At 36.6% G+C, this 24,859-nt stretch overlaps 1 protein-coding gene across 1 annotated transcript in view; it reads right to left on the bottom strand.

Annotated features, from left to right (window-relative positions):
• Positions 1 to 342: 342 nt before the first annotated feature.
• The window catches only part of SLCO3A1 (solute carrier organic anion transporter family member 3A1), a 330,964-nt gene continuing 306,447 nt past the window's right edge, over positions 343 to 24,859 (bottom strand). The window contains exons 7-10 of the mRNA XM_003755560.4: positions 21,869 to 22,007; positions 14,928 to 15,103; positions 11,208 to 11,272; positions 343 to 3,934 (exon numbers count right to left, since the gene is read on the bottom strand). Coding sequence (XP_003755608.1) covers positions 3,555 to 3,934; positions 11,208 to 11,272; positions 14,928 to 15,103; positions 21,869 to 22,007 — 760 coding nt within the window. The 3' untranslated portion in view covers positions 343 to 3,554. The remainder of the gene's footprint in view (positions 3,935 to 11,207; positions 11,273 to 14,927; positions 15,104 to 21,868; positions 22,008 to 24,859) is intronic.

The following is a 24,859-nucleotide window of genomic DNA, read 5'->3' on the forward strand; positions in this document are numbered from 1 at the left end:
AAGTTTATAAAGTTATTATATATGTGTGTGTATACATACACACATTCATACAGTGTATGTATTACATATGTATAGATTTGTGAACAATGCACTATACATGAGTACACATATCACATATGCATATACATGTGTATTGCTTGTGTATGTTTATATATTACACATGTACCTACATGTATGTAGATACACACATGTATATACACGTATATGTGTGTATCTACATACATATAGGTACATGTGTATCTTTTGATCTTAGATGACTTGGTCTCCCTTTATTATTTTGTCTATTAAACTCTATTAAACTTCCTGGGGCAGGGAGTTAGGAAATACTTTAGAGAAGGTGTGTTTCCTTTTTTTTTTTTTTTTTAATTAACTCCTTTCTGAGTTTTCTTCAAGCCCTTTAGAGTGGCAAGCTCCTTAGCATGCAATATCATCCTGCTTTTTTGAAAGGGTGAAGAAAGTGATAAGGCTTTGGATTTTCACTGATTTGGAGGAACTAAAGGTAAAGGAATCCTCCTTTCTCCAGGGGAAAAAAGAATTCTAAGATAAGATTATTTTCCAATATTTTGTGAATGATTTCTAAAAGGGCATACTTTTCTGGATGATAGTACATTAAACAATGGCAAATAGATATTCTTTATGTAGCATTAAAAGCCTATCAAAATTTCAACAGGGAAAAGGTGAATTATCTGCCCCCAGACATTTTGTAGTTAAGTGACTTAACCTGCCAAATAGCAGATGAGGTTCTAAGAAAAGAAGACAAAGAACTGTGATCATTCCATTTCAAGGAGGATTTGTCTCCATCTTTTTCTCTTCCATCGTAATGACTGTAAAGAACATTGGAAATCAGATTAGAAGCATCCTTTTCTAAATTCAGACATTAATATAAATTACAAACAAAGAGTTGGTTATAGTCACTAAATGTATCAGTGTTTCCCCTAAGTGAACAAAAAACAACAACAAAAAAAAACAAAAACAGAAAAGGGCTGTCTTTTCCCTTCACTAAGTGTCAGAATTTAATTCTGAAAAGATGACATTTCTGGAGCCTCTTTTTAAAATGAAACTTTTGATTGTTCATTCAATGACTGATAAACACAGTCCTTGAGCAGCTTTCTGTTTGTTTAGTACTATTAATCATTGATATTCTCATACATTTGAGAATCTTTGGGAAAAAGTCCAAAAATAAATTTTTTTTACAGGTTTTGAAAAATAAATAAACAGCATCCAAAAAGGCTAAATATTTGGGCTTTGATGATTTTGCCCAAGCATAGAACAATGCGCAAGTCAGTCAGTGATCTACCAATAATATGTTTTCAAAATGAAAAAATAAAACAAAACAAACTGCCACTCTGTATAGAAAAACATCAGAGCTAGTAACTATATATATTTTTAGATTGGCTGTAGAATTATCACCCCTATCAATTAGGTAATGATGAATGAATATGTATATTTTAATTGGTGAAGCTATTCCAAAATTAAATAGATTCAAGAACTATTTTTCAAAAAGCCACATCTCCCAGGCAACCGATCACAATACTATCCACATAATTCTCTTTTCTCGATGATTTTCTATGGTTCTGTACTTGGAACCAAATCTCCTCATTTACTGTGGTGGTTAGGTATTTGGCACAGTGTTCTTTTCCTTTAGGATTTTCTTTTCCTTGCTGTTCAACCCCGAGTGTGATTTATGAATTCATAAGTGAGGTAAAATAATCCCTTGGGGACAGCTCTGGGCCAACTTCATAGGAATGTCATATTTGAAACCAGGTCATCAAACAAGTATGGAGAGAAGATTAATAGACCCACTTGCTGTGTGTGTGTGTGTGTGTGTGTGTGTGTATCTGTGCGCACACATGTGCATGCCCAATGTCTCTCTCCCACAGGCTTGCCCACAAAAGATTAGTCTTGTGCCAGCAAGAGGTTTTTCAGTGGATTCTTATTCCAAACAATGAGAATGTCCCTTTTTAACTATCTGAAGTTCAGTCACTTTCAAAATATATGGACAAAGGCCTCTTAAATTGGAGACCATCCTTGAACACACTGTTGACATTTTAATCCATTGGAAAGGGGATAGCTTTCAGTATTTTGTGGGAAGATTCATTAAACTGGGGCACCCCTGGCTCTTCAACAGCTTGTGCTTGTGAATAATAGCCTAAGATTTATTTTTCATTTTCCATTTCCTTTCATTAAAAATGTTATATACACATGTATATAAAGATACCCACAAACACCACCTAAGTGAGCTTCTACAGTCTGTAAATAATACTTTTAAAATGTAGTTCTGAATATAAAGGGGGCTTCTTCATGACAGTGAGCATGGAGATTAAAGAGAAAAGGCAAGTTTGCATTTCATTACCTTCTCCCCTGTTGTCCCAATTATGGTTCTTTTTAAAAAGAGAGACTGCATCCATTCTCTCTGAAGATTTTTTTTTTTTGGTAATATGTATTTTCTTACTGGCTTTGTAGTGTATCAGAATGAAGATAAAAGGATAAAAATTACAATAGATTAATTGCATCCCTTGAATCACATTATATTTTTGGTGCATTAAAAAGAAAAAAAAGTAAAGCAACCAGCATATAATAAAGTTCTCTTATAGAATTCTGTTAGTGACTGAAAGGTTAACATAGATTTTGGAAATAGTTAAAAATAGTATTATAGATTATACATACAACCGTTTGAAATCCATACCCATTTAAAAATGGCAAAATGTTTGGCAAATGTAAGCAAATGACTTATACTAAATGTGGGTCTCCGTGGCTCTGAGCTCAGCCAGTCATAGCCACAGGTAAGGCCCAGCACATCCTGAGGTCTGTGAGACTTGGGGGGAGGTGGATACTTCTCACCTTCTGGATACGTAGATGAGGGAAGGATGAGCCCTAGATCCCCCCCACATACATGCTCCACTCCCCCCTCACTCTCTCAGTTTTCTACCTTTCGAACATGGAAAATACGGCTGGTGAGGGATGTCATTTATTGACTCCAGCACGGATCACCCAATCACATCACTGAGAGAACTCTGAGGCCTGGAACAACATGCAGACTAGGTGAATTGTCTACACAGTGACCCATATTGCGAAGGTTAGAGGGGAGCAGATCTTCCCACCCCCTCTTCTCTTGCTCCCTCCCTGCCTGTATTGAAGGAGGAGGGGGCAAAGAGTGTCACTAGTGCTTATCCTGGAAATATTGTCAACTCTTTTTTTTTTTTTTTTAATAGGATGATAGATTTTTATGTCCAAAAATGTCCATTTGCTGAACTGGCCACCACCATCATTCCCTGTTGCTTGGAGCTGATGGCATTTCTAGAAACCACATTTGAACCTTCAAAGGATTGCCACCAACACCTGATGGCATTTCCTGCCTTGCTCCCGAAGAATGTCAAATGCATGATCCCATATATCTCATTATTCTGATTCCTGTCTGGCTATGATTTTGAGAAAAGGACAAAAATGGTGGTTGTTGTTGTGTGTGTATGTTTCCATTTTTTAAAACTTTATTTTAAATTTTTTTAAGAAAAAGGACCCTTTGATTACTAATATAGTTTGTCCTTCCTTAGTCACTATAAAACAGATTCCATATTTTCACACCACTCGTGATCTTCCAGGTTATAGATAAATTTTGTCCTATGTGACTGGTTTGGGGCCACAGGGTCCCTCCCTAGATTGTCTAGGGTCAGAGTAGAGGCAAAGAACTCACTCGTGCTGAGCCCACCCTCGTGGTTTTTGATGTATCGTTTATAGTTTTTCCTCAGGCACTGCCACGTTGTGGTGTAAAGGATGAACGCGAAAGACTTGAGGGCAATTGCGATGCTGACGTACAGGTATCTGTACACCACGTTGTCATAGAGGGCACAGGCACCCTGCTCACCACAGAAGGTACTCCAGAACAGGCAGGTGGAGTCAATGCCTGCCCCGAAGATCAGCGGAGGAGGGATGAAGCCTGCAAGAGGGAAAAAGACATTTAGGATTCGTCTCGGTTGGTTTGCTCTTCAGCGTCCATTTTTTCAGGGAGCTTTCAAAGTGATCCATCTACTTGTGGGTTAACGAAGGGAACAGCTTTTTTTCCCCACTGGTCAGCATTAAATCTAAGGGCTCAAGGTGGGGCAGGAAAGGTGCTTTCTTCCCAATTTTAATTGGGTCAGCAGAACTCCCAAGGGCCTGCAGTCAAAATGCTGTCAGTACTTCTCCCCTTAGCACTCCCTTTTCAGAGGCTTGTTACCACAATCAAGGACCCTGAAAAAGTAGCTCTATTGGAAAGCCTCATTAAACCTCTGAAACATTGGGATTTAATAAATGTCCAAGTTTGAAATCCTGCCTAACCTGCTTTATCTTTGCTGCTATAAGGCTAGGCTATTTTCAGAAATAAAAATCTTAAATTCATGGTATCCTTTCTATTCCTAATAGTCTTAAGACTTTCTACTATCTTTCAGGATAACTACTTTGATGACTACTGAAATGTACCCAGCTCAGAGAAGGGCTATGACAACTATTTACCACATACATGGTGACTCTGCCAGTGTCTTCTTGGCAAAGAAATAGAAATCCAGACTGATTCAAATTAGGGATGGTGCATGGGGTAGGTGGTATTGCTAAGTGAGTCTATTCCTCTGGAGAGCCAGGAGGAGTTAAATCCATCCAGTGGCATATTTAGGCCCTATGGATTTCCTCCTGTTGCTTACCCTGTGGTCAATTCATTGTTTATGAGCACTGGGCAGTGGGGAAATAGAGCTAAGTTATTTATTAGAGTGTATTAAACTGTAAATAACCAGCTGCCAAGAAATTTGTTTGGGGAGGATATTTGGAAGTATAGGTTTCCCTTGTTTTATAGATGTGTAAATCAAAGTTAAGTAGACAGAATTGTATTTTAAATACAACAACTTTAGAAATACATCAGGAATCCTGCATCAAAACTATTCTTTCCTTTGATCCAATCTTTCTCAAAGAAGTGGGACTTCTCTTTGCTAAGGCTGACCTTTCCATTGGTATTCTTAATACTATCTTTTCTTATTTTCTCTGGAAGTTTATCTCCCTAATCAATGAAGTCTTTCATTTTTAACCTTTCTTTATTCACCTATTCCTTTCCTATCCACATATAAATGTATCAATCAATCATTGATTGATCAATTAGTTCTCCCCATTAGTAATCAACAAGCATTTATTAAACACATATAGTATCCAGACACAATTCTAATTTGGATACAAATAAAAAGAACAGAACCATACCTACTGTCAAGGCCCTTCACTGGCTACTGCCATCCCCTTCAGGACATTCCCCATCCTTCTTATTCTCTTTTCCACAGCTGAATTCCTTAGAAAGGGGTCCCCTGTACTCTTTGCATCCATTTCCTCACTTCTTAGTCACTCTTCAAGCAGAAGCATCCTCTTCCAACCAGATCATTCAACCTAAACTGTATTATCTAATTTATAAATACAATGACTTTATCTTAATCCATGTTCTACTTGATTAATCCTAGGCTTTAGATAATCTTAATCACTTTATTTCCTTTTTTAAATTTGGGTATACTTCCTCTTCTAGATTTCACTGATACTACTTTCTCTTGATTTTTCTTTTGCCTTTTTCTTTGATCATTCTATTAGCATTTTAGCTTCAATCCCAGACTCATTCTCCTCCTAAGTTTAGGCATCTGACAAAGCTTAGTTCTGGGGCCTCTTTTCACCCCATGGTATACTTTGGTTCCTTGGTGATATCATCAACAACCCTGAGGTCAGTGATTATCTCAATGAACTCCAAAATCTGTGTATCCATCCCTAATCCATTCCTATGCGTCTCTTCTAAATTCTAGTTCCACATTACCAACTGCTTGATTACAGATCATTTTTTCTAGATAGCCCATCAAATCTCAAACTATGTATTTAAAATAGATCTCATCCCCCCCCCCCCCAAACTATTCTATATTCTTTTTGAAGGGAATACCATCCTTAAAGTCAGTCAAGGTCTCTCAACTCTCAACTATATTTAATTGGTTGTCAAGTCCTGTTGACCCCAATTCCATAATATCTCTAGTATGTTTCCTTCTCTCCATTTCATATGACCAATCCCTTAATTCAGATCTTAATTGCCTTTTGTCTTAATTACAACAACAGATCCTTAAATCATTTCTCTCCTTCCAGAACCCTGTCCAATTTACCTCCACACAGTTTCCAGTTTGATATTCCTAAAACATAGAGCTGGCCATGTCAGTTCCCTAGTCAAATATTTTTAATAGTTCCTCTATTGCTTCTAGAATAAATGAAAAATGTCTGAGTTTGGAATTTTAAATGTTGTTAGAAAATCTAGCTTTCACATACTTTTAATTTTATGTTCTCCATCCAAGTCTCAATATACTCCTTCCTCACAAAATCCATGGCTTTATTGAATATTGATATTCAATAATATTGAATTTATACCCTTTCCTGATCCTCTCAGATATAAGTATTTTTATCCCTCTTTAATTTATTCTTAGGTTTTTTTTTTTTTTTGCATTTACTTGCTTGTACCCAGATTACATGTTGCTTGAAGACACCTTCTAGAAGTAAGAAGAGAGAAAGGTTCCCCTCACCCCCTGGAGGGAGCCAGAGAGAAAGGGGCTGGGCTGCAGGGACCCTCCTCCCTCCCTCCCTCTCCCCCCCACCCCCAAGGAAGACAGAGACAGGGGCTAGGCTGCGAGGGGGGGGTAGGGTTTGAGAAGAGACATGGGTGGTGGGGAGAGGAAGTCAAGAGAAGGGTGGGCTGCTGGCTTCCTTCTCTCCCCAGCCCCTCAGCCTTCAGCTATTGCTGGATACTAGACAGATGACCTGCTCTAACTTGAGGGTTCCTCAGGGTCTGATACTGCTTATTTTTGTTTTTGTATCTTCAGCAGATAATGCAATGCCTTCTATTTAGTGGCAGGTTAATAAATATCTGTTGAATTATGTTTGAATTGATTAGGGTCAGAGGTGGTGATGCTGAAGAGCCCTAAGGTTGGAAAGAAGCTAGATGATGGAAAATAGGCAAACTGGATGAGCTGCTTTCTGCTCCTATCTCCTGTGCCCTGGCTGTGCCCTCTGTTACTGTGGGGGAAGGAACAAAGGAGTAGAATAGGGATATAACATCTCCTCTGAGAGCTTTGGGTAGTGGGAACAGAATCACTCCACTAGAGCTTATTATAACTGCTCTTTTCTTTCCTTCTTCTGCCTTTCCCATAACTCCTGTGGGGTCACTTGAGATTCCCCCCTCTAAGCATATGCCATGAGGTTTCTGTAATAAGTAGGCATTAAATATCATTCTATCACAGCGGCTCTCTTACTGGAGACAAATACGTTGGGGGGAATGCTACAAGGGCACACTCCAGTTATATGTTATTACAGTGAATATTAAAAGGATTAAATCTTGCCTCTTATTACAGCAGAGTCCAAATTGCTGCTATATGTATTTCACTGCAGAAATTGCAGCCCTGTTTAAGGAAATTGTCTCTGTTTTCCTGAAAATCCATTAACTTAGACTATACCAGGTTTCCTACCTTGGCTATTTAATGTACTCCACTGGTTGAAAGGGCTGTGCCTATTTATGTTCTTAAGCCTAAACTTTTAGCTGAACTGAAAGGCTTTTGTAAGAAAAATAAATTCAAAATCATTTACAGAATAGATATGGAGTCTGAAAATTACATTGACATTTACATTTGAAAAGACACCCGTTTCTCTCCTGTTCACCTGCCAAGCTTACAGGATTCTGCATTCATGCTGTCAGGACTACTGATGTAACCAGCACATGCTACAGATTGGTGACGCCTGAGCGCATACTCTTCTTAAGTAATTAGTGAGGTTTCCTATTCTCCCAGCATCAAGGAAGATACTTAACTTTGAGGTATATTGGCAAATTCTAATCTACAACTAATTTTTTTTTTATTTCAAAAGGGACTTATTAAGCTTTTAACATGCGATATGGTGTGTGTATATCTCTGTGTGTATGAGGTTTGTGCTGTGTAAAAATGATCTCAATTTTTAATTGCCACACTATAATCTCCCTGTAGTCATCCCTGAATGTAGCCATGTAAGATTTGGTGTTAATGGAATTGTATACTTAAATCTCATATTAGTTAGGATTTGTTTTCTGCATTTCATTGTTACAGACTATATTCTTAAATCTAACCAGACACATCTCACAAATCCATAGCACTGGTCACGAGTGAACTTTGCAAGAGAGGCACAATTAGTTAGTTGAAATCTATTGTTGGTACAGGTTCAGCAGCAATGAAGGAGTCCCAAATCTGTTCTTAAGTAGCAGGGTAACCTTGGCAAAATAATTTCACCTCTCTGGGTCTCCATTTCCTCATATGTTAAATGAATAATTAGATTAGATAAATTTCTGGAAAAGGATGGTGTTTAAAAAAACCCCACCAAAAAACTAATTCCTAGATGACATGGATATAGAGTCATCAGGAACAGAAAATCAAGAGGCCTGATTCAAGTGTAATATTTCCCCAGAGTAGTTTTGACCAAAGACACCGAGTGTCTTTTTGCTCCTAGGCAGAGAGCAATGATTTTTGCTGATAAAATAAGTCCATGCCTTACATGTGTACAATGTTTTATGGTTTTCAGAGCACATTATCTCATTTGATCCTCACAACAGTACTCAGAGGTGGACAGAGCTATTATTTTTTAGTTCATTTTACAGATGAGAAAAAGAAGGCTCATGGAAGATTAAGTTATTATGTGCCTGATGCCACATGATTAACAGGTGGTTTAGTTGAGAAATGAACTCCTTTTTTGATTAGGTGCTCAAATGCACTTTCTACTATTGCACGATAATGTTTTAAAAAATTATCTATCCCTCTATTTATTTTTTCTTCTTTCCCTCTTTCCCTCCTTCCATCCCTTCCTGCTTCCTTCCTTTTCTCCCTCCTTTTCTTCCTCCCTCCCTCCCTTTCCCTCTCTCTCCCTCTTTCCTTCCTCTCTCCCTTCCTCCTCCCTCTCTCCCTTCCCTTTTTCCCTTTTTCTTGTCTCCTTCCCTCCTCCCTCTCTCTCCTTGTCTCCTTCCCTTCTCTCTCTCTCTCTCATCATTGTGCAGGTTACCCTATAAGGCCACAAATACAATTGTGGTTAGGAAGTTTGGGGAGAAGACCAAGTAAATGAAAATAAGATATAGCAGCATTAAACCACGCACCTGAGGACCCTTTCATGGGATAACTTTGTTGATTGCATTTTAGTTAATCAAACTATATTATACCTCAGAAACTAAAAAATAAATCTGTCAACAAACTTTTATTAAGGGACTACTATAGTCCAGGCCCTGTAACGTTAGGTGCTGTTCTTACAAAGACAAAAATGAAATAGACTGTCCTCAGAGAGTTTACATTTTACCTGGGAAAGCAAAGTGTTAAATCTATAAGAACATAAAAGGAAGAGGAAGGACAAATTCAAGTAATTTGGGGAGAAGATAATCTCAGCTGTGGGAGGGAAGGGTCAGGAAAAGCCTTCAGTAGAAATTAGTACTTAAGTTGATCCATGAAGGAAATTAGGGATTCTAAATGGTAGAAGTAGAGAGGGCAACATACAAAGCATGGAAATGGGATAGATTTAATTTTAGTGAAGAAAAATTTTTCTTTGAAGAGAGAAAATTTTTTTTTTCTGAACTGATGGTCCTTCTCTCTAAAATTCTCCTTTTTCTTAGTTATCTAACATCACTAATAGGGTTTAATAGATCCTATTCTAAGAACAAATACAATTAGGCCAAAAGTAAAGGTTCAGGGGCAAGTTAGATAGTTGATGCAGATGCATGGGTAATGTTAATACTTCTCAAGCAGACATAGACAGTGAAGGCCCTAAGTTATAATAAGAATAAAAATAACAATTTATATTTTCTCAAACATTTAACTCTTCTTAGTCTATATTTCCTACAATTTGAGCTAATTTCTCAGAAATTCTTTAAAATATTTTCACTTTATGACATAAAAATCACATGGTATTATAATGGATTAAGTATTTTATGCCACCTGTCAAGATGACCTATATCCTAAAACAATTCTATAGACTAGAATAGTTCCTATTCAAAACCAAAAAGTAATAAAATATTACAGATGGAAAGGAACTTAGAGGTCATCTAGTCCAAATTGTTCTGAGGAAATGGGGGACACAAGCAGTTGGGTTAAAGGAAATTGGGTGAATGTGTGACATTCTGTAAGGCTGTTTAAGATATTTTGAATATAACATAGTTTTTATTTGCTGCAAAGTTTTCCTTCAGATATGAACTGCCCTTTCTAATACTAAGAACTTTGTACATCCATGGAAACAAAAGGGAGAAATCCATTGAAGTTTCAGAAAAAACATTTAAAAGCTGTTTTTAGCTCTATACGTACCTTTCCACTAATCTTCCAATTAAAATAAAGAGAAAATCCATCAAAGCAAACTGTTTGCCTCTTACTCAAGCATGAAAGGTCATAGATTCTCTGGATTTGGCCCAATCCTGACATTTGACAAAAGAGTTTATATAAGGCAGCTGGGATGTGGTAGAAAAACACTGGAGGAGTCATCAGGAGACAGTTTTTGGTATTAGCACTGACATTAAGAAGCTGTGTAATTGTGTGTAGCTCTAACTGTGCAAATGATTTAACTTCCCTGTTTCAGTTTTTTTTACCTAAAAAAATTTAGGGAGTTGAACCAGAAGATTTTTAAGGTCCTTTTTAGCTTTGGAAAGCCTAGGTTCTCCAAAATAGGCAATAGTAGAATAGAAAGCTTATATAAAGCATTAAACCTACCAGAAGTCCTTGGTGAAGAACCAAAAGTAGAGAATTCTGATTTGGGAAATTAAAAAGGATGCAAATTTTCCATTTGTGCAAGGATGTGACAGGAACTACCTCTCTCAACTGGAAGACCCCTAAACAAATCATTTCACAAATTGCTTGCATTTTAATAATGTATGTCATAAATTGGAAGGTTGCTTTCTTTCATCCCCTTTGTACAAGGAAGGTAGAAGGGTAGCAGAGAAGATGGGATTTATTAACCTGGGAATCCTCCCTCCTGCAAGTGAATGAAAATTTTGGGGTAGTCAGGGAGGATGCCAAATGTATCCAATCTCTGAGTCTGGTCTCCAGTCACACAGTCTATGTTGTGGGAGAACACTAGTAAATAGGAATTAAACTATACAGAGAAAAACTAATGAACAATATACTTTATGAAGACTGATTTGTTTGAAAATAAACATTTAATTCAAAAAGAGAATACAGGTTTATACCTACCCAGCAAACGAAGGAGTAGGAATAGAACCCCCAAAGCATAAGACTTGAGTTCAGGGCTGACTGTCCTAAATAGAAAGAGATGAAGGGGAAAAAAAAGAACAGATTCTGATCACACCATTTTAAATTAACAGACTCCACAGTTGTGCACTGCTGTCAATCACAATAGTTCCCCAGAAAATCATTAATAGTCTATTTATTATTATTATTATTTTTTTTAACTTTCCCTGCCTAGAGTCTGAATAATAACTATGACTGCAGCTACATGATAAGTTCAGGAATTTAACGGTGTCCTTAATAACAGCAGCTAATCTTGTCATTCAAAGTTAAAAAATGCAAATTCTTTCCCACTCAATTTTCATTTAGAGAAACTCTGCATATGTTCAGTCAGAGAGGCATTTCTAGTTGGTGGGGCATTGTGTACAAAAATAACACTATTTGGGAACATCTTTCCCATTAAGCTTTATAGGAAACCAGACTGAACTATTAAAGCTGAAGAGACTTTGCAGGTAAATGAACAATTTGTCATCTTTAGGTTTTATTGTTGTATAAACCACATTAAAAATGGAAGTAGAAGAGGAATCACAAGACCTGGACCCTAGTGCCATGTTGACTGCTTATTATCTGTGTCTGTCACCTTAGGAGAGTCTGTTTATTTGGGCCTCAGTTTCTCTATCTTTCAAATGGGGTATAATCACGTCTACCTTGCTTTGTGAGATAAATTGTATAAATGATGGCGGTGGTAGTGATGGTGATGGCAGTGATGGTGGTGAAGAAGAAGTTTTTTTATCTTATCAAAAAGAACTTTTTAATAAGTTGCAAAAGTTGGTGAACAAAAGGTCAGTATTTATAGCATACTATCAACTGATTGGCTTGAGCAATATTTTAAAAAGACTCAATATTGTCTTTTAATAATTGTTAGTCTCTTAAAAGTCTCTTAGGTGGTGACATCAATATGCTTATTATGAGACATCACCAAGGAAAAAGTAATAGAATGTGGTTTTAAAAGACTTTGTCCTGATCTTTTATCTTTTTCCAGTGAAAACTTGAAAACTCAGTAAAAAATTTTTAATGAAAATTTCCTTCCATCTCTAAATACATCTGTAACTATTAATATTCATTGTAGGATTTGGTTAAATCAAATGGAGATTTGGCCTTCAGGTAATTTAGACTCAATAATCCTGTACTGATGACTCTTTTTTAGACCCTGATATTTCTGGGTAGGAATTTGCCCTATGACTTTCAAAGCTGTGAACGCATCTGAATTGCAAAAAAAAAATTAATTTTTATAGTAGCCACAAAAAGCAACGTAAATTAGTGACTAAAGAGCTGGCCTTTAAGCTCTGAGGCTTTGGCTCAAATTCAGTCTCTGACTGAAACTGGATGTGTGATCCAGGGAAAGTCACTTCACATCTCAAGTGCTGACCTTCTGGGATTTCCTTCTATTAATAAAATAACAAGTGTAGCTCTTAATCTATGAAGCAGTTAAAGAGACAAAGCAAGAGCTAAGAAAAACAGTTCTACCTCTAGCATAAATATTCTACATTATAATTCATTTTTAAACCCTATAAACACAAAGAAGAAAAATTTAAAAAGATATTAACAGGTATCTCATTTAATGCCTTCCTGGGAGATAGACACTTCTAGGGGAAGATTCATTGCAGACTCAGTTATGGACCAATACAGGGACTTGTTCAAATGATTGTTATTGAAAGCACCAGCCTAATCTTCAAACTTTCTCAGTGCCTTGCTGAAAGATGTTGCTATTGGTAGTATAGGAGTGGCTTACATCCTGGGCAATGTAAGGTATAGGGTATACTGTACCTATCTACAGATGGCAGAGTGTGTTTTTTGCCTGCCTTGAACATCTGTGACTGGAAATAGAACTTGGGAGCTTGATTGAATGAAGTCTCTCTCTCCCTCTCCCCCAGACTCCCTTATCCATATGCCTATTGTGAAAACACCTCCAGCAGGCTTTTGTGAAGCCTGGAATGATTTGAATTGGAAAAGCCTAAGCTTAGGTCATTCAGTCCATCTGTTGCCTTTTTGAAAAAAGGGAATATAATATTTCCAGAACATCTTCAAGAGGTTCTTGTCAAACTGTGCTTGTAAAGTGATTTGAATCTCATCGCTGTCTATGTTTAATTCCCGAATCAATCTTTTGATCCCAGGATCCTGAATTTAATTTTTTCCTAATTTGGGACATTGGGGGTGGCAGAGATTGGGGAGAGGTTCAGAGTATTTGGGGGAGATGGTTGCATAAGATGGGTTTTATAGATGGGAGAAACTTGTTTCATGAAATGAGTATTTCTTATTTTCCTATTTCCTTATAGGGAAGGGAAGTAGGCCTTATGGGTCCAAATCCTGCTTTCCCTCCCTGCCAAAAACCATATTTTACAATTATTTCCTAAAATCATTTCCCAAGGTGCATGACATAACAGAAATTCAGGCATAAAACTGGAGCACTGAAACAATGTGAAAGAAGACTCTGATCTAAATTTATTTAGAGAGGAAAAAGGCATATCATTTATAATTTGTATGCCCTGCTTTTGAGACTTGCATTTACAGTTTTGGTTAATTTTCCTTTCTGATAAGTTTTTTTTCCCCTTTTTCAACCACCTTCTTTTCATGCCCCACTCCAGTTTAAAAGTTCCAGTAAAAACTTAATGAGGCTGTAATGGAATCAAAAACCTGAGTTTAAAATCTGTCTCTGGCACTAAGGGACTTAGTATTCCAGTCACTTCACTATTCCAGGTTTTATGTCCTCATCTGGAAAAATGAAGTTGTACTAGGTCACTTTTGAGATGCCTTCTCATTCTAGAATTATGATGCTATAATTCTCATCCCTAACTACCTACTAAAGCTCAGACTTTAATTTTAATCACACCATAGAGATCCTAGCTAATTACTTAATAAATGTTTGTTAAAAATGAATGAAATATAAGTAAAAGAAGTAATCATGGGCATGCTTAGGCCTGGGTCCCATCATCTTTGGACTACAAATTCAGATCTATGATCACAGTGGGAAAGTACCTTAAATTCTTCCTTTCTAAGTCTTGTGATGACACAAAGTTATGTTGGGACCTCTTCATGAGAATGCCTTTCTTCTTCTGTTCATCTTATCTTGTGGAATGCCTTTTTTTTTAGTGAGCAGCATTTTTATCAAGAAGCTAAGTGGTGCAGAGGAAAGAGTAGAAGGCTTCTTCCTGTGTTCAAATCCCAGCCTTAGACACTAGTTGTATGATTCTAGGCAAGTAACTTAACCTGTTTGCCTCAGTTTCTTCATCTGCAAATGAGCTGGAGAAGGAAATGGCAAACCATTCCAGTATTTTTGCCAAAAAAAAAAAAAAAATACTCTGACTGAGGTTAGGAAGATGTGGACCCCACTTAACAATAATTGTTCTCTATGATGGCTCTAAGTGTGACTGAGTCACTGTTGTCTCTCTATTTGGAATATTGTTCTCAAAAGTCCTTACTAAATAAGAATGATATTTGTTGATTGAGAAGTGGCTTAATAGCTACTGACCATACCACACCCAATTTGTGACAATTTTAATAGTTTTCCAATTGTTAAGTTTTAGTGGAATTGAAGGAAAATTGTTGAAAGTGGTGTTCACTAAAGTTCAGTCACAGAAAAAAACCAAAACAAAACCCAAACCAAACAAATGGGGATGAGAAGGGCCACTAGATTGAGGGCCATGAAATATCTGGCCTAGCTCTTACCTGATGAGAATGATCACAGATGGAGTCTGAGCCATTGCTCCTATCATGCTGCAGACACACATCACACAGAGGAATGTAAGGAAGGCCTCTTGGCAACCAGGGCTGGGGCATTTTCCAGGAACTACTGTTGCATTTTCAGAAGGGACAGATGTGAGACAGGCACAGCCAGTGAGATTCTGAAAAGAAAGCATGCCCATAGTTTAAACAGGAGGTTTTGACTTTCCATATCAAAAGCCACCCGTCAGGTGAAGCTGTCAACTCCTAATTATGCATTTTGTGGTGTTCCATTAATCAGGCCTAAATAAATTAGTTAGCTTTTACCAAGAGCCTTCAAAACACATACACAGACAAAAAGGATATTTATGGGGAGGAAAGCTTTTTTTTCCCCCTCCTACACATTTCATTTTCTGTGTTTAAGTACTCCTCAATAAATTATAGAGCAGACAAATGACCCCCAAATTAGAATCTTTCCCATACAATAAAAAAAGGAAATTGTATTTCTACCTTATGATAAAACACTGCCAAATTAACATGATAATCATTTGCCAATTTGTCCTCTCTTCCATGCAGTTATAATTACACTAGGGCATACTAAAAGGGGTAAATCTGTAACCTGCACATTGTTCCTGGTTCATTGACTAATTTGGTACCTTGAACAAAAGGAATCATAATGCCATGTGTGAAGTTACTGTCTTTTGCAAGCCAAGAATCAAAGTGACTGAATTAAAATCAAAGGGAAGGTCATAGAAACATTGGTGGCAATGGGAAAAATTCCCTGGTATATTTCAGGAAAATGAAAAGGGCTAAGGATATCAAATAACTTGAAAGGGATGTGAAGAATGAAGCTGTGGCCAAATAAAAGATTTATCAATATATGATCAGAAGAAATTAAAATGGCTACATTCTATTTGATCTCTCTAGGAGGATTCATGTCAAATTGCTTTTGTTTTCCAGTAGCAGAGGCTTTTACTTACCATCCTGGAATTTCTGATGGCTGAAGGTTGGGCAGGGACAATGAGGGAGGGAGTAATGTTGAATGTCAGGCCAATTAAGGCATTACAATAGCAATACACAAACTGCTAATGAATGCAAAATGAAAAAAAAAAATCCTCAATAATTCATTACTTGTCTTAAGGAAGACTTGCCTTGTGGGTCACATCTATATAGTAAGTACCACCCAAATTCTCTTGAAGTTAAAACTATATCCTCTTCTGCTTTAAAAATTCCTGTTTTTTTGTTTTTTCTTTACTATTTTGCTTCTTAACCTTTCTCTTTTCCCTTTTTTCCTCCCAGATTTATTTATTTAGATTTTCTTTTTTGATTAGATGAAAGAGGAAATTCATTGCCTCAATTGTTATCCAGGTTTAATCACTAAATGAGTCCAGCATCAGTCAAACAGACCTGTTGAAGTCCTTAGCTTAAAAAGGTCAAGGTCTCCCATTGCATCCAGAGCCAGCTCTAGCGGTCCTCATATATATGGTCACTAGTCTTAGATGGCTCTGGAGCAGAAAACGAGGCAGGTCATCTTGCACAGACCTCCTTCATTTAAATCTAATTCACTTGCATGTCATGGCATCACATCCCTGATGTCATGGTCCTCTTGGAAAATGAAGGACAAAACAACTACAATAATCCTTTCCGATAGAAACTATATATAGAACCGTCCCTTTCTGATAAACAGCTATCCTCATGCTGTAATTGCAAGAGCCAATGAAGATCATCTCTTCCCCTCAAATGTCATCTCCACTAGATTCCAGGAAGTCTGAAATTTCTTCACCAAAAGAAAGCCTCTCATCATTTGAAGATAAAGCTTATGATGCAAGTATCCTTGGAGAATTACATCATCAATATCCAACAAGCATGTAATTTAGTTGGTATGGGAACTTAAGTGGGGTTGAAACCTCTTCTATGAAAGTACATTGAATTGTCTACAACTCAGCAGAGGTCTGAACTGATTTTTATTTCAAAACAACAACATTTTAGAAACTATATTTCAATGGATCTGCTATTCTCTGTAATACTAAGTATTTTATCTTATGCATTTAAAAACATCATTTTGAGAAAGGATCTGTATACTTCATCAGACTAGCAAAAGGGTCCATGACCCACCAAAATATTAAGAACTTTTGGGATATATAACAAAAAGTTGCCTGAGACTTAGAGAGATACATCATTCATCCCTGATCACAGAAGTAGGAGGTAATCTCTAACAAATACAGAAGAGAAGAAAATAGACCGATATCAGATCATTTCTTTAAATAAAAAAGTTTGAACTTTTGGAGAATATATTTGGTAAGACTCCCTAATACTTCTTCACTTGTATCTCAAGTATATTTCATCTTCACCTTTATTTCTATTCTCCTTCTGGAAGTCTGAACTATGAGTTACAGAAAGACAATTCTCTTCCTGAATATGACTTGCCAACTTACTGCCTTACCCTTAACTGGATAAAGCAGTCCTTGGAAAACAAGCCAATGTGACTTTTAAGGGACTTGAGAATTTAACATTCTCTGGGTACTCCTAAAGATACCCCCAGGTAAAATGTCAGCAAGCCTAATATTGTGGCAAGATTTGATGTAGAGTCCTGAGTTCACATAGATGCCTTAAAGCTCTGAACTCAGCCATGAGACAGAACGGAAAAAATGCCCATTTTAAAAAATATTTGGAAAAAATTGCTAGTTTCATATGAAACGGTTAAGAAATCAATAAAAGAATAAACACGAGTACTCTGAGAATTGTACTCCTATTCCACAGTCATTAAATAAACTGAGAAACACTTTCAATCACAAACACAAAACAGTAGTGATACAGTTACAGAGAAATTGGAATCTATGATAAATTGGGGTTAAAAACCCAAGAAACCCCTTATTCCTTGAAATTTTATGATTTATTTTTTATGGATAAATGAAAGAAAAAACAAACAGCTGTTATTTTTGACAGTTCAAATGACAGGAGCAAAATACCATCCAAAAATGATTCAAAAACACTGGCAAATGAAGCTCCCTTATTTGTGTCTCCTTCCCTCCCTACACACACACACACACACACACACACACACACACACTCTTATCAATACTGTACATCCTAATTCCTATTCATTTTACAAATGAAATTGATTTCCAAGTTAAAAAATGAATTTGCTCTGAGGAGGAATTTGTGGAGAAGATGCTATGTAAACATAAAAACATCTTATAGAAATTTGAAACCAGAAGGACTTTCTTTGTAAATTAAAGGTTTGCTTGAATTTTGGGGTACTCATTTTCCTGACAATCACTAGGCATTTGTGGATATTGTCATGTATTTTAGAATGGAAATCCATCAAACCACTAATTAACTTGGTACCAATATCTGCTTTTATTTCAGAGTTCTTTATTCTTTGTGGCTGACCTTCTAATAATTGGTCTCAAAATAGACCAATGATACCACCACAATAAACCGGGCTGTTTTTGCTGCTGCTTCTTTTTTCTTTTATAACTTTGGATATCAGCAATTAGTTTTTTTTGTGCCCAAACATCCATGCCTTCTTTCAGAATTCATCATAGTGTCTTTAGAATTCTATTGTCATTTATCATTGTCTTTTTGCGGCTTAGAATCTCAACTTTTGATTGGCCCAAGTCAGGCTGGTATTACTGTGTAAAGCCCTGAAATCTCATCACTAAAAGCTGGGTTGGCAACCCATATGCCTCAAGCCAAAGGGGAAATTGAAAATCTTCAAAAAGAAATACTGTCTCCATCTTTACTTGCAGGGTCACTGATTGAAGAATAATGGCTTGGGGGAGAAGTGGTGGTGGTGAAGGAATCTTCCTGAAATGGCAGCAGAATCGCAACATACCTGTAACACTAATAACTCCAGATTCAGAGAGAGAATTCTGTTTTTGAAAAAAGAACTGAACCATCTGCTGCAGAAGGAGGATAGAGGCCATTGCTAATAGAAAGGAAAACTAAGTACTTATGATAGCTACTCTGTTTAGAAAAGGGGTGAGGGAAGAATGAAGACGTGAAATCAGCCATGTCCAAATGCAGCAGAGGCATCTGAAGGGCCAACAGAATTTGGCTTCAGAATATTCACAATGCTTTTGTGACAAGCTGGTACCTAGATAACCATAGAAATCTAGCTTGATCTGGCCATTTGGCCACACATCAGGGCTATTACATGCCAAGGACTGTACAGTGTCTTAATTGTTCTCTTTCTAAAGGATGCTCTAGCTAGATAAATTAAATGGCCCAAGTGGCACTACTATAAGGAAAAAAAATCACACTAGAGAAATGTCACATCCTATAAGGTGACCCGTTTCCAAACGCCCTACCCCATCTTGATCACACCACTAACAGCCATGTTGGATTTATGTTACTTTCCTCTATACCACCAGCGGTTAGAATTACTTCTATTTTTTTCTTAAGCCAGCTATTCAGCACATCAGAAGGATATTTCTTCCAACAGGCAGTCAGCAGAGTGCTAACATGCTTACTGCTGGAATAATTACTTCTCAGAGTGAAATGTAAGGAAACAATCTGGACAGTAGATTAATGCCAAAGGAAATATACAAAAGTAACTTGTAGTCAGGTTACACAGGCTCCCAGTCATATGCAAGGAGAGGTATTGAAAAATCTTTTATTAAATACAGTACAATTCTGAGAAACTTGGGATGACAAGTAGAAAAAACACACATGGGGTCCAAAATGAAGCCCAAACATAGGGTGTGAGGAAACTAGATTTTACTGGATGTAGAATCAGTCTCACACAGTGTCTTTTCCCAGCTGATCAAATTTTAAGTGGTTTTCACCAGTCTCAGTGGGTGAAAATGGTGTCTATGTGGAGGACTAGAAATCTGATTGTACTTAACAGTGAAATTTGCACATGCCCTAGGTAAATCCAGCTGCTTGTAATCACTCAAGGGAGCAGTACTATTAAACATGGCCTAACTGGTTATAATCTGAAATCAGAACAAGAGATCTAACAAGATACTTGTAAAGCAAAGGGTCCGAATGCTGGGTACTCAGATTCATTGGAGAGTCTATGGGGGTTATACATGGAGACTTCTTTTTCTTAAAGACTGAAGTAATAGGAGAAGTTAAAACTAGAAAAAGAGTGAAAATTAAACCCTTAACAGTCTCAATGCTAGTGTTTGTTCCCTATGAGATAGGTATTCAGGTCCCTCATCTTCTTGTCAGAAAAGCATCCAAGTGGAGCAGAAGGAAGTTTTTCCCTCCTGTCCTGGAGGGTGATAATTTCTTTTGCTTTACTGTGTGTTTTTACATTAATCTTTCCACCCAGAATAAAAATGTAGTATATTCCTTAGAAAAATGAAGTTTAAAAAGCAGAATTTTTTTGGGGGGGAATATGGAAATGCAAATTTAAGCGGTAAGCTGAGAAACAGAAATATGATACAGTCTCACAAATCAAGAAGGGCAAAGCAGATCAGGGATAATTGGATTCTGCTGCTTTGCTGTTTCAGCAACTGAAAGCAACCACTGGACCCAGTTAAGCTTTTATTTAATAAGATTTTATGTATATGCAAGATCAGGAGAAGTGCATTTTCTCAGACAATTTTTTGGTCACTGAATTTTCTGAAATAGACACTATTTTAGTGTCAGGACAGTAGCATCAATTTAATCCTTGCAACAGGACAATAACAAAGACTAATTTGCAACATAACTCTTCGATATTAAAATGTTAATGAAATTGTTGTCACAGAAAATAATAACTGGTGTTTTCATTCTACTTATTCCCAAAACCCAATACTTTTTGCCCATTCATTTTTATCCACACAGAGAAATTGCTTTATAAACTTGTTTGAAAAATAGCTTCCTCCTCACCCAAAATGATTTATCTTACTTTTTGAAAATGTAGGCCAAGAATCCAAACATCAAAGGAAGGAAAAACTTAATTTTCAGAAAATTAAGATGAATGACTCCCATTTTCTTTGTTTCTTACTAATGGCCATTTGGCATTACTGCTAGACTTTGCCTATATCCAAAGTAGATAGGTGACAAGATAGAAGGGACAAGTGATTTAATAATTAATTCATTGAAAGGAAGGAATAGGTCTCCCTTTCTTTATTTTTATTGTTCTACATCATTCTCTTTAGTCCTTATACATAAAAAATGCAGATGTTGTCAATGAAAAAGTACAAGAGAAATACAAAAAACAGGAGAGAGACATGGGGAATGCAGGAGCAAAGAAAAAAAAAAGGAAAGTTAAGTGAGCATAAAGGTTCTTTAAGACTTCTACCTTGAATAATAACAGTGGTCATTGATTACCTGCTTTGCTAAAATCTTACTTTGGTGCCTCATCATGATGTGAAAGTGAATCTGTTCTTGAAGGTTATGACAGTGGAGTATGGAAGTTTGATACTTCTTACAACAATCTGGAAACATTTTAAGTATGGGCCAATTGATAAACTGTTTCTCAGTCATCTGAAGATATGGACCAGCATTTAGTAAGTGTCTACAATGGGCTAAACACTGTGAACCAGCCTATGTTAGGTTGAAGAAGCTCATCATTATGCCTTTGAGTCAATAATTTTCTCACTCAGAGCAACTGATAATGGAATCCATAAATATATATATAAAGGTGACTATGTGGATAGAGAGAATACCCCAACCTAGGAAATAATTAATTCTTAGATTACTGAGATAATTATTTCAGTTATTATGGAATTATTTAGGCATATTTGGGAGCCTGATTTGGTCCTGTGCAAGTCACTTAATAAACAAACTTGGGTGACATCTGTCCTTCCAATCTACTATTAGAGTCTTCTAATCAAAGCAGAGATGGGATTGAGAAAAGCATTTTGTAGGAGAGAGGGGGGGAAAGCTACTGAAAACTACTGATTCTTTATTTCCTGTGGCCATCACCTTGGGTAGAGGCTGCCGGTTAAGCCGCAGCTCTTAATCCATGATCCGTCACCCTATCCAGAGAATAAATAAGTCACAAATACCGTGCTGTTGCATCCAGCAAAACAAGCAGATAGGTAAGTGATCCCATCTGCCCCACAGACTGGAGTGAAAGAGTCGGTTTGGCATTCACAGTTATTATTGCAAGGAGAATAAGGATCCAAGGCTACACCAAGTGCTGAGCTGTAAGAGAAAATAGAAAATAACTCAGATTAATAACTCACATTTATGTAATACTTTAATATTGACAAGACATTTTTCTTACAACAATGAGAAGGTGAATATTGCATTCTTATTCAGAGTGGTGAGTAATTTGCCCAGGATTATGCAATTAATAAGAACTGGAACCAGTATAACAAATAGTTGGAGCTATAATCACTTCAAATAGATTTAAAAAAAAATTCAGCTTAACTACTTTCTTTAATTGATATCATCTTAAGGTTTGCTCTTTCAAGATTCTCCAAATACATAACCAAGGCAGCTTGGTCTCTTTTCCTTGATCATTCTTAATGTTGTGTCTTGATTTATATTAGATCCTCAGGCAGGAAAATCCTTTCCTTTCCCCCATCTAACAAATCCTATCAGTTTAAGGCTCAACTCTGGTTCTACTTTCTTTCCATACTTATTTTTCCATCTCTGAATTGTATAACTGTGCATCGTATACTTGATTATAAACTACTTTGTACTGTTTCATTATGATTTGGAGTGCTTTAATTTTGTTTCCCCAAGTGAGGCAAAAGAGCACAAAGTCTTATACTACCATTGTAATCCTCACATTGCCTAGGATAGCAGAAACATAAATGAAACTCAGTCAGTATGTGATGTGGATCAACAATCAACAATTTCTTTGGGATAAGTAATATCTTAAGATGGTTTTAATTTTTCTTTATCTTTATTAAGAATTTATAAGGTTGTTTTCTTTCTACTAGTTGATAAGCAAATCAAAAGAGATACTGAGTTAGGAGGGGTTATTAAATGTTCCAACTAGAAAAATCTCTCATCTCATCCTCTCCACTACATTTTATCTAGAAAAGATTAGGTGGTATTATTCCCACCCACAAGTCAATTTTGAATTTGGTTGGGGGGATTCAAAACAGAGTCAATAATCCAAATTGAAGTCTCATGGTTTGATTTATAAATATTGCTATACTGTTCCCCCTCCCCCAAGTACCAAATATAAAGCATATGAAGAAAATGTCACTTTGGACCTGCCATTTGGGGAAGATTGAAGAAGAAGGATAGAGTTCTTAGAGTTCCCATATAGCCAAGTATGCCTCTGTCTTCTTCTGATATCTTTTAGAGTAGCCATAGGCAAGGCAAAGAATGTCTCATCTTATACGTTCACTCCAGGAACAAGATAGCTTCTTTGGCTTTGGGATTCCACATAAATGACCAAAGAAAGAATCTATTTATTTGGCTTTATTGAAATGAAGGTGTAACAACTTTTTATATGTGTAGACTTTTATATCTTATCAAATGTTTTCATGACCAATATTTTCTTATCCTGGGAAGTGCCTTGAACATATCTGATTACTTCTATTTTACAGATAAGTAAACCAAGGCTCAGAAAGGTTAGATAATTTACCCAAAGTCACAAAACTAATAAGTCAAGAACTTGAATCCAAATATCCCAATTTTTTGTTCAGCACTCTAAATATCTTTACCAATAAAGGAATAGAAGGCCTATTATACTATGGAATTGTTTAAGACTGGGCAATTATATTTTGACCATAAATCATATAAAAGTTGAAATGAGAAAATCAAAGGAAAAAGTAGAGAAGAGAGTTTTTTTTTAATATTGAGTATCTGATGTGAGATGTTTGGCTGACAAGAAGAGCTTCTTACCTATTAGCTGAAAAATTGACTGAAGAGAGCTGTATTTCTAATGGATAGTGGAGAAAGTAGTGGATAGTCCTCTTTATAAGAACTTAGCTGAAGGCTTTAGTTGAAGTCCAAAAGGAGATGAATGAGATGCCTAAATAGAGTCATGTCCTTTTCATGCTGGAAAGAGACTTACAGATTTCTAGATCATATTATCTCTCTTCTCCCTTCTTCCCTTCTCCAAAGGTTGGTGGGGACAGCTGAAAGAGCTGGCTGATAAAGGAATAACATCCAAACACAGTAGAGACTTATGTAGTCCTAAAGATAGATGGATAGATGAAACCCAGCTGATGGGGATAAATGATCCTGGTGAGGAGCAGAGAAAACCTGCTCCATAACATTGACAGCTCTTTGCCAACAGTGGTATAATCTTTCCACATATATATTCTGGCCACCCATAGTCCCCTCTTGCGTTATCTTTATGTGATCCCATTCTTCACACCAAGAATGATTGCACATTTGTAAAGAGTGAGCTTCAGTTTCATGGTGGGAATGTCCTGTTATTAATTTAACTACTATTAATTTGTTAAATCCTTTACTTGAAATCAAATGTAATGTCTGGCTGACTAGTTAAAGCATATTAGTAAGGGCTTGTGAAATATAGTTTGGAGAAGATTCTGATCCATAGAATGACTAGAACTTGTGAATTTTCTTGAGGGCCCATGAATAGGAAGGGTACCAACTGCTACACATGGTAATGGTGTTGCCTGTATTTCTCCCTTATATGATCAATCTAAGACTGTCCAAAGGTTTAAGATAATGAGAAGAAAGAAGAAAAGGAGTGTCATTAAGAAATGAAGACACTACTTTCTAAATGATGGAAGTGATATCCGAGGCCATCTAATCCAGCTCCCTTATTTTATAGATTTATAAATTCACAGAGGAAATTGAGGGCCAGGCAAGTTAAGTCACATAAGTAGTATAATATTTATAATTTCTTGTATTTTTCAGAATTTGGTGAAATCTGTGCTATAAGCTTTGAAGATAATGACAAACTATGATATAAAAAAAAGACCCTAGGGTATATAAGACTTACTTGTTTTATGGATCCTTCCTTTGATAATTTTAGAAGAGATATTAGTGGTTTGGTGGATAGTGCTCTGGGTTTGCAGTTAAGAAGACTCAAATTCAAATCTTGCTTCAAATACTTACTA

This window comes from Sarcophilus harrisii, chromosome 2 (genome assembly GCF_902635505.1).
Source record: "Sarcophilus harrisii chromosome 2, mSarHar1.11, whole genome shotgun sequence".
NCBI classification, from domain to species: Eukaryota; Metazoa; Chordata; class Mammalia; order Dasyuromorphia; family Dasyuridae; genus Sarcophilus; species Sarcophilus harrisii.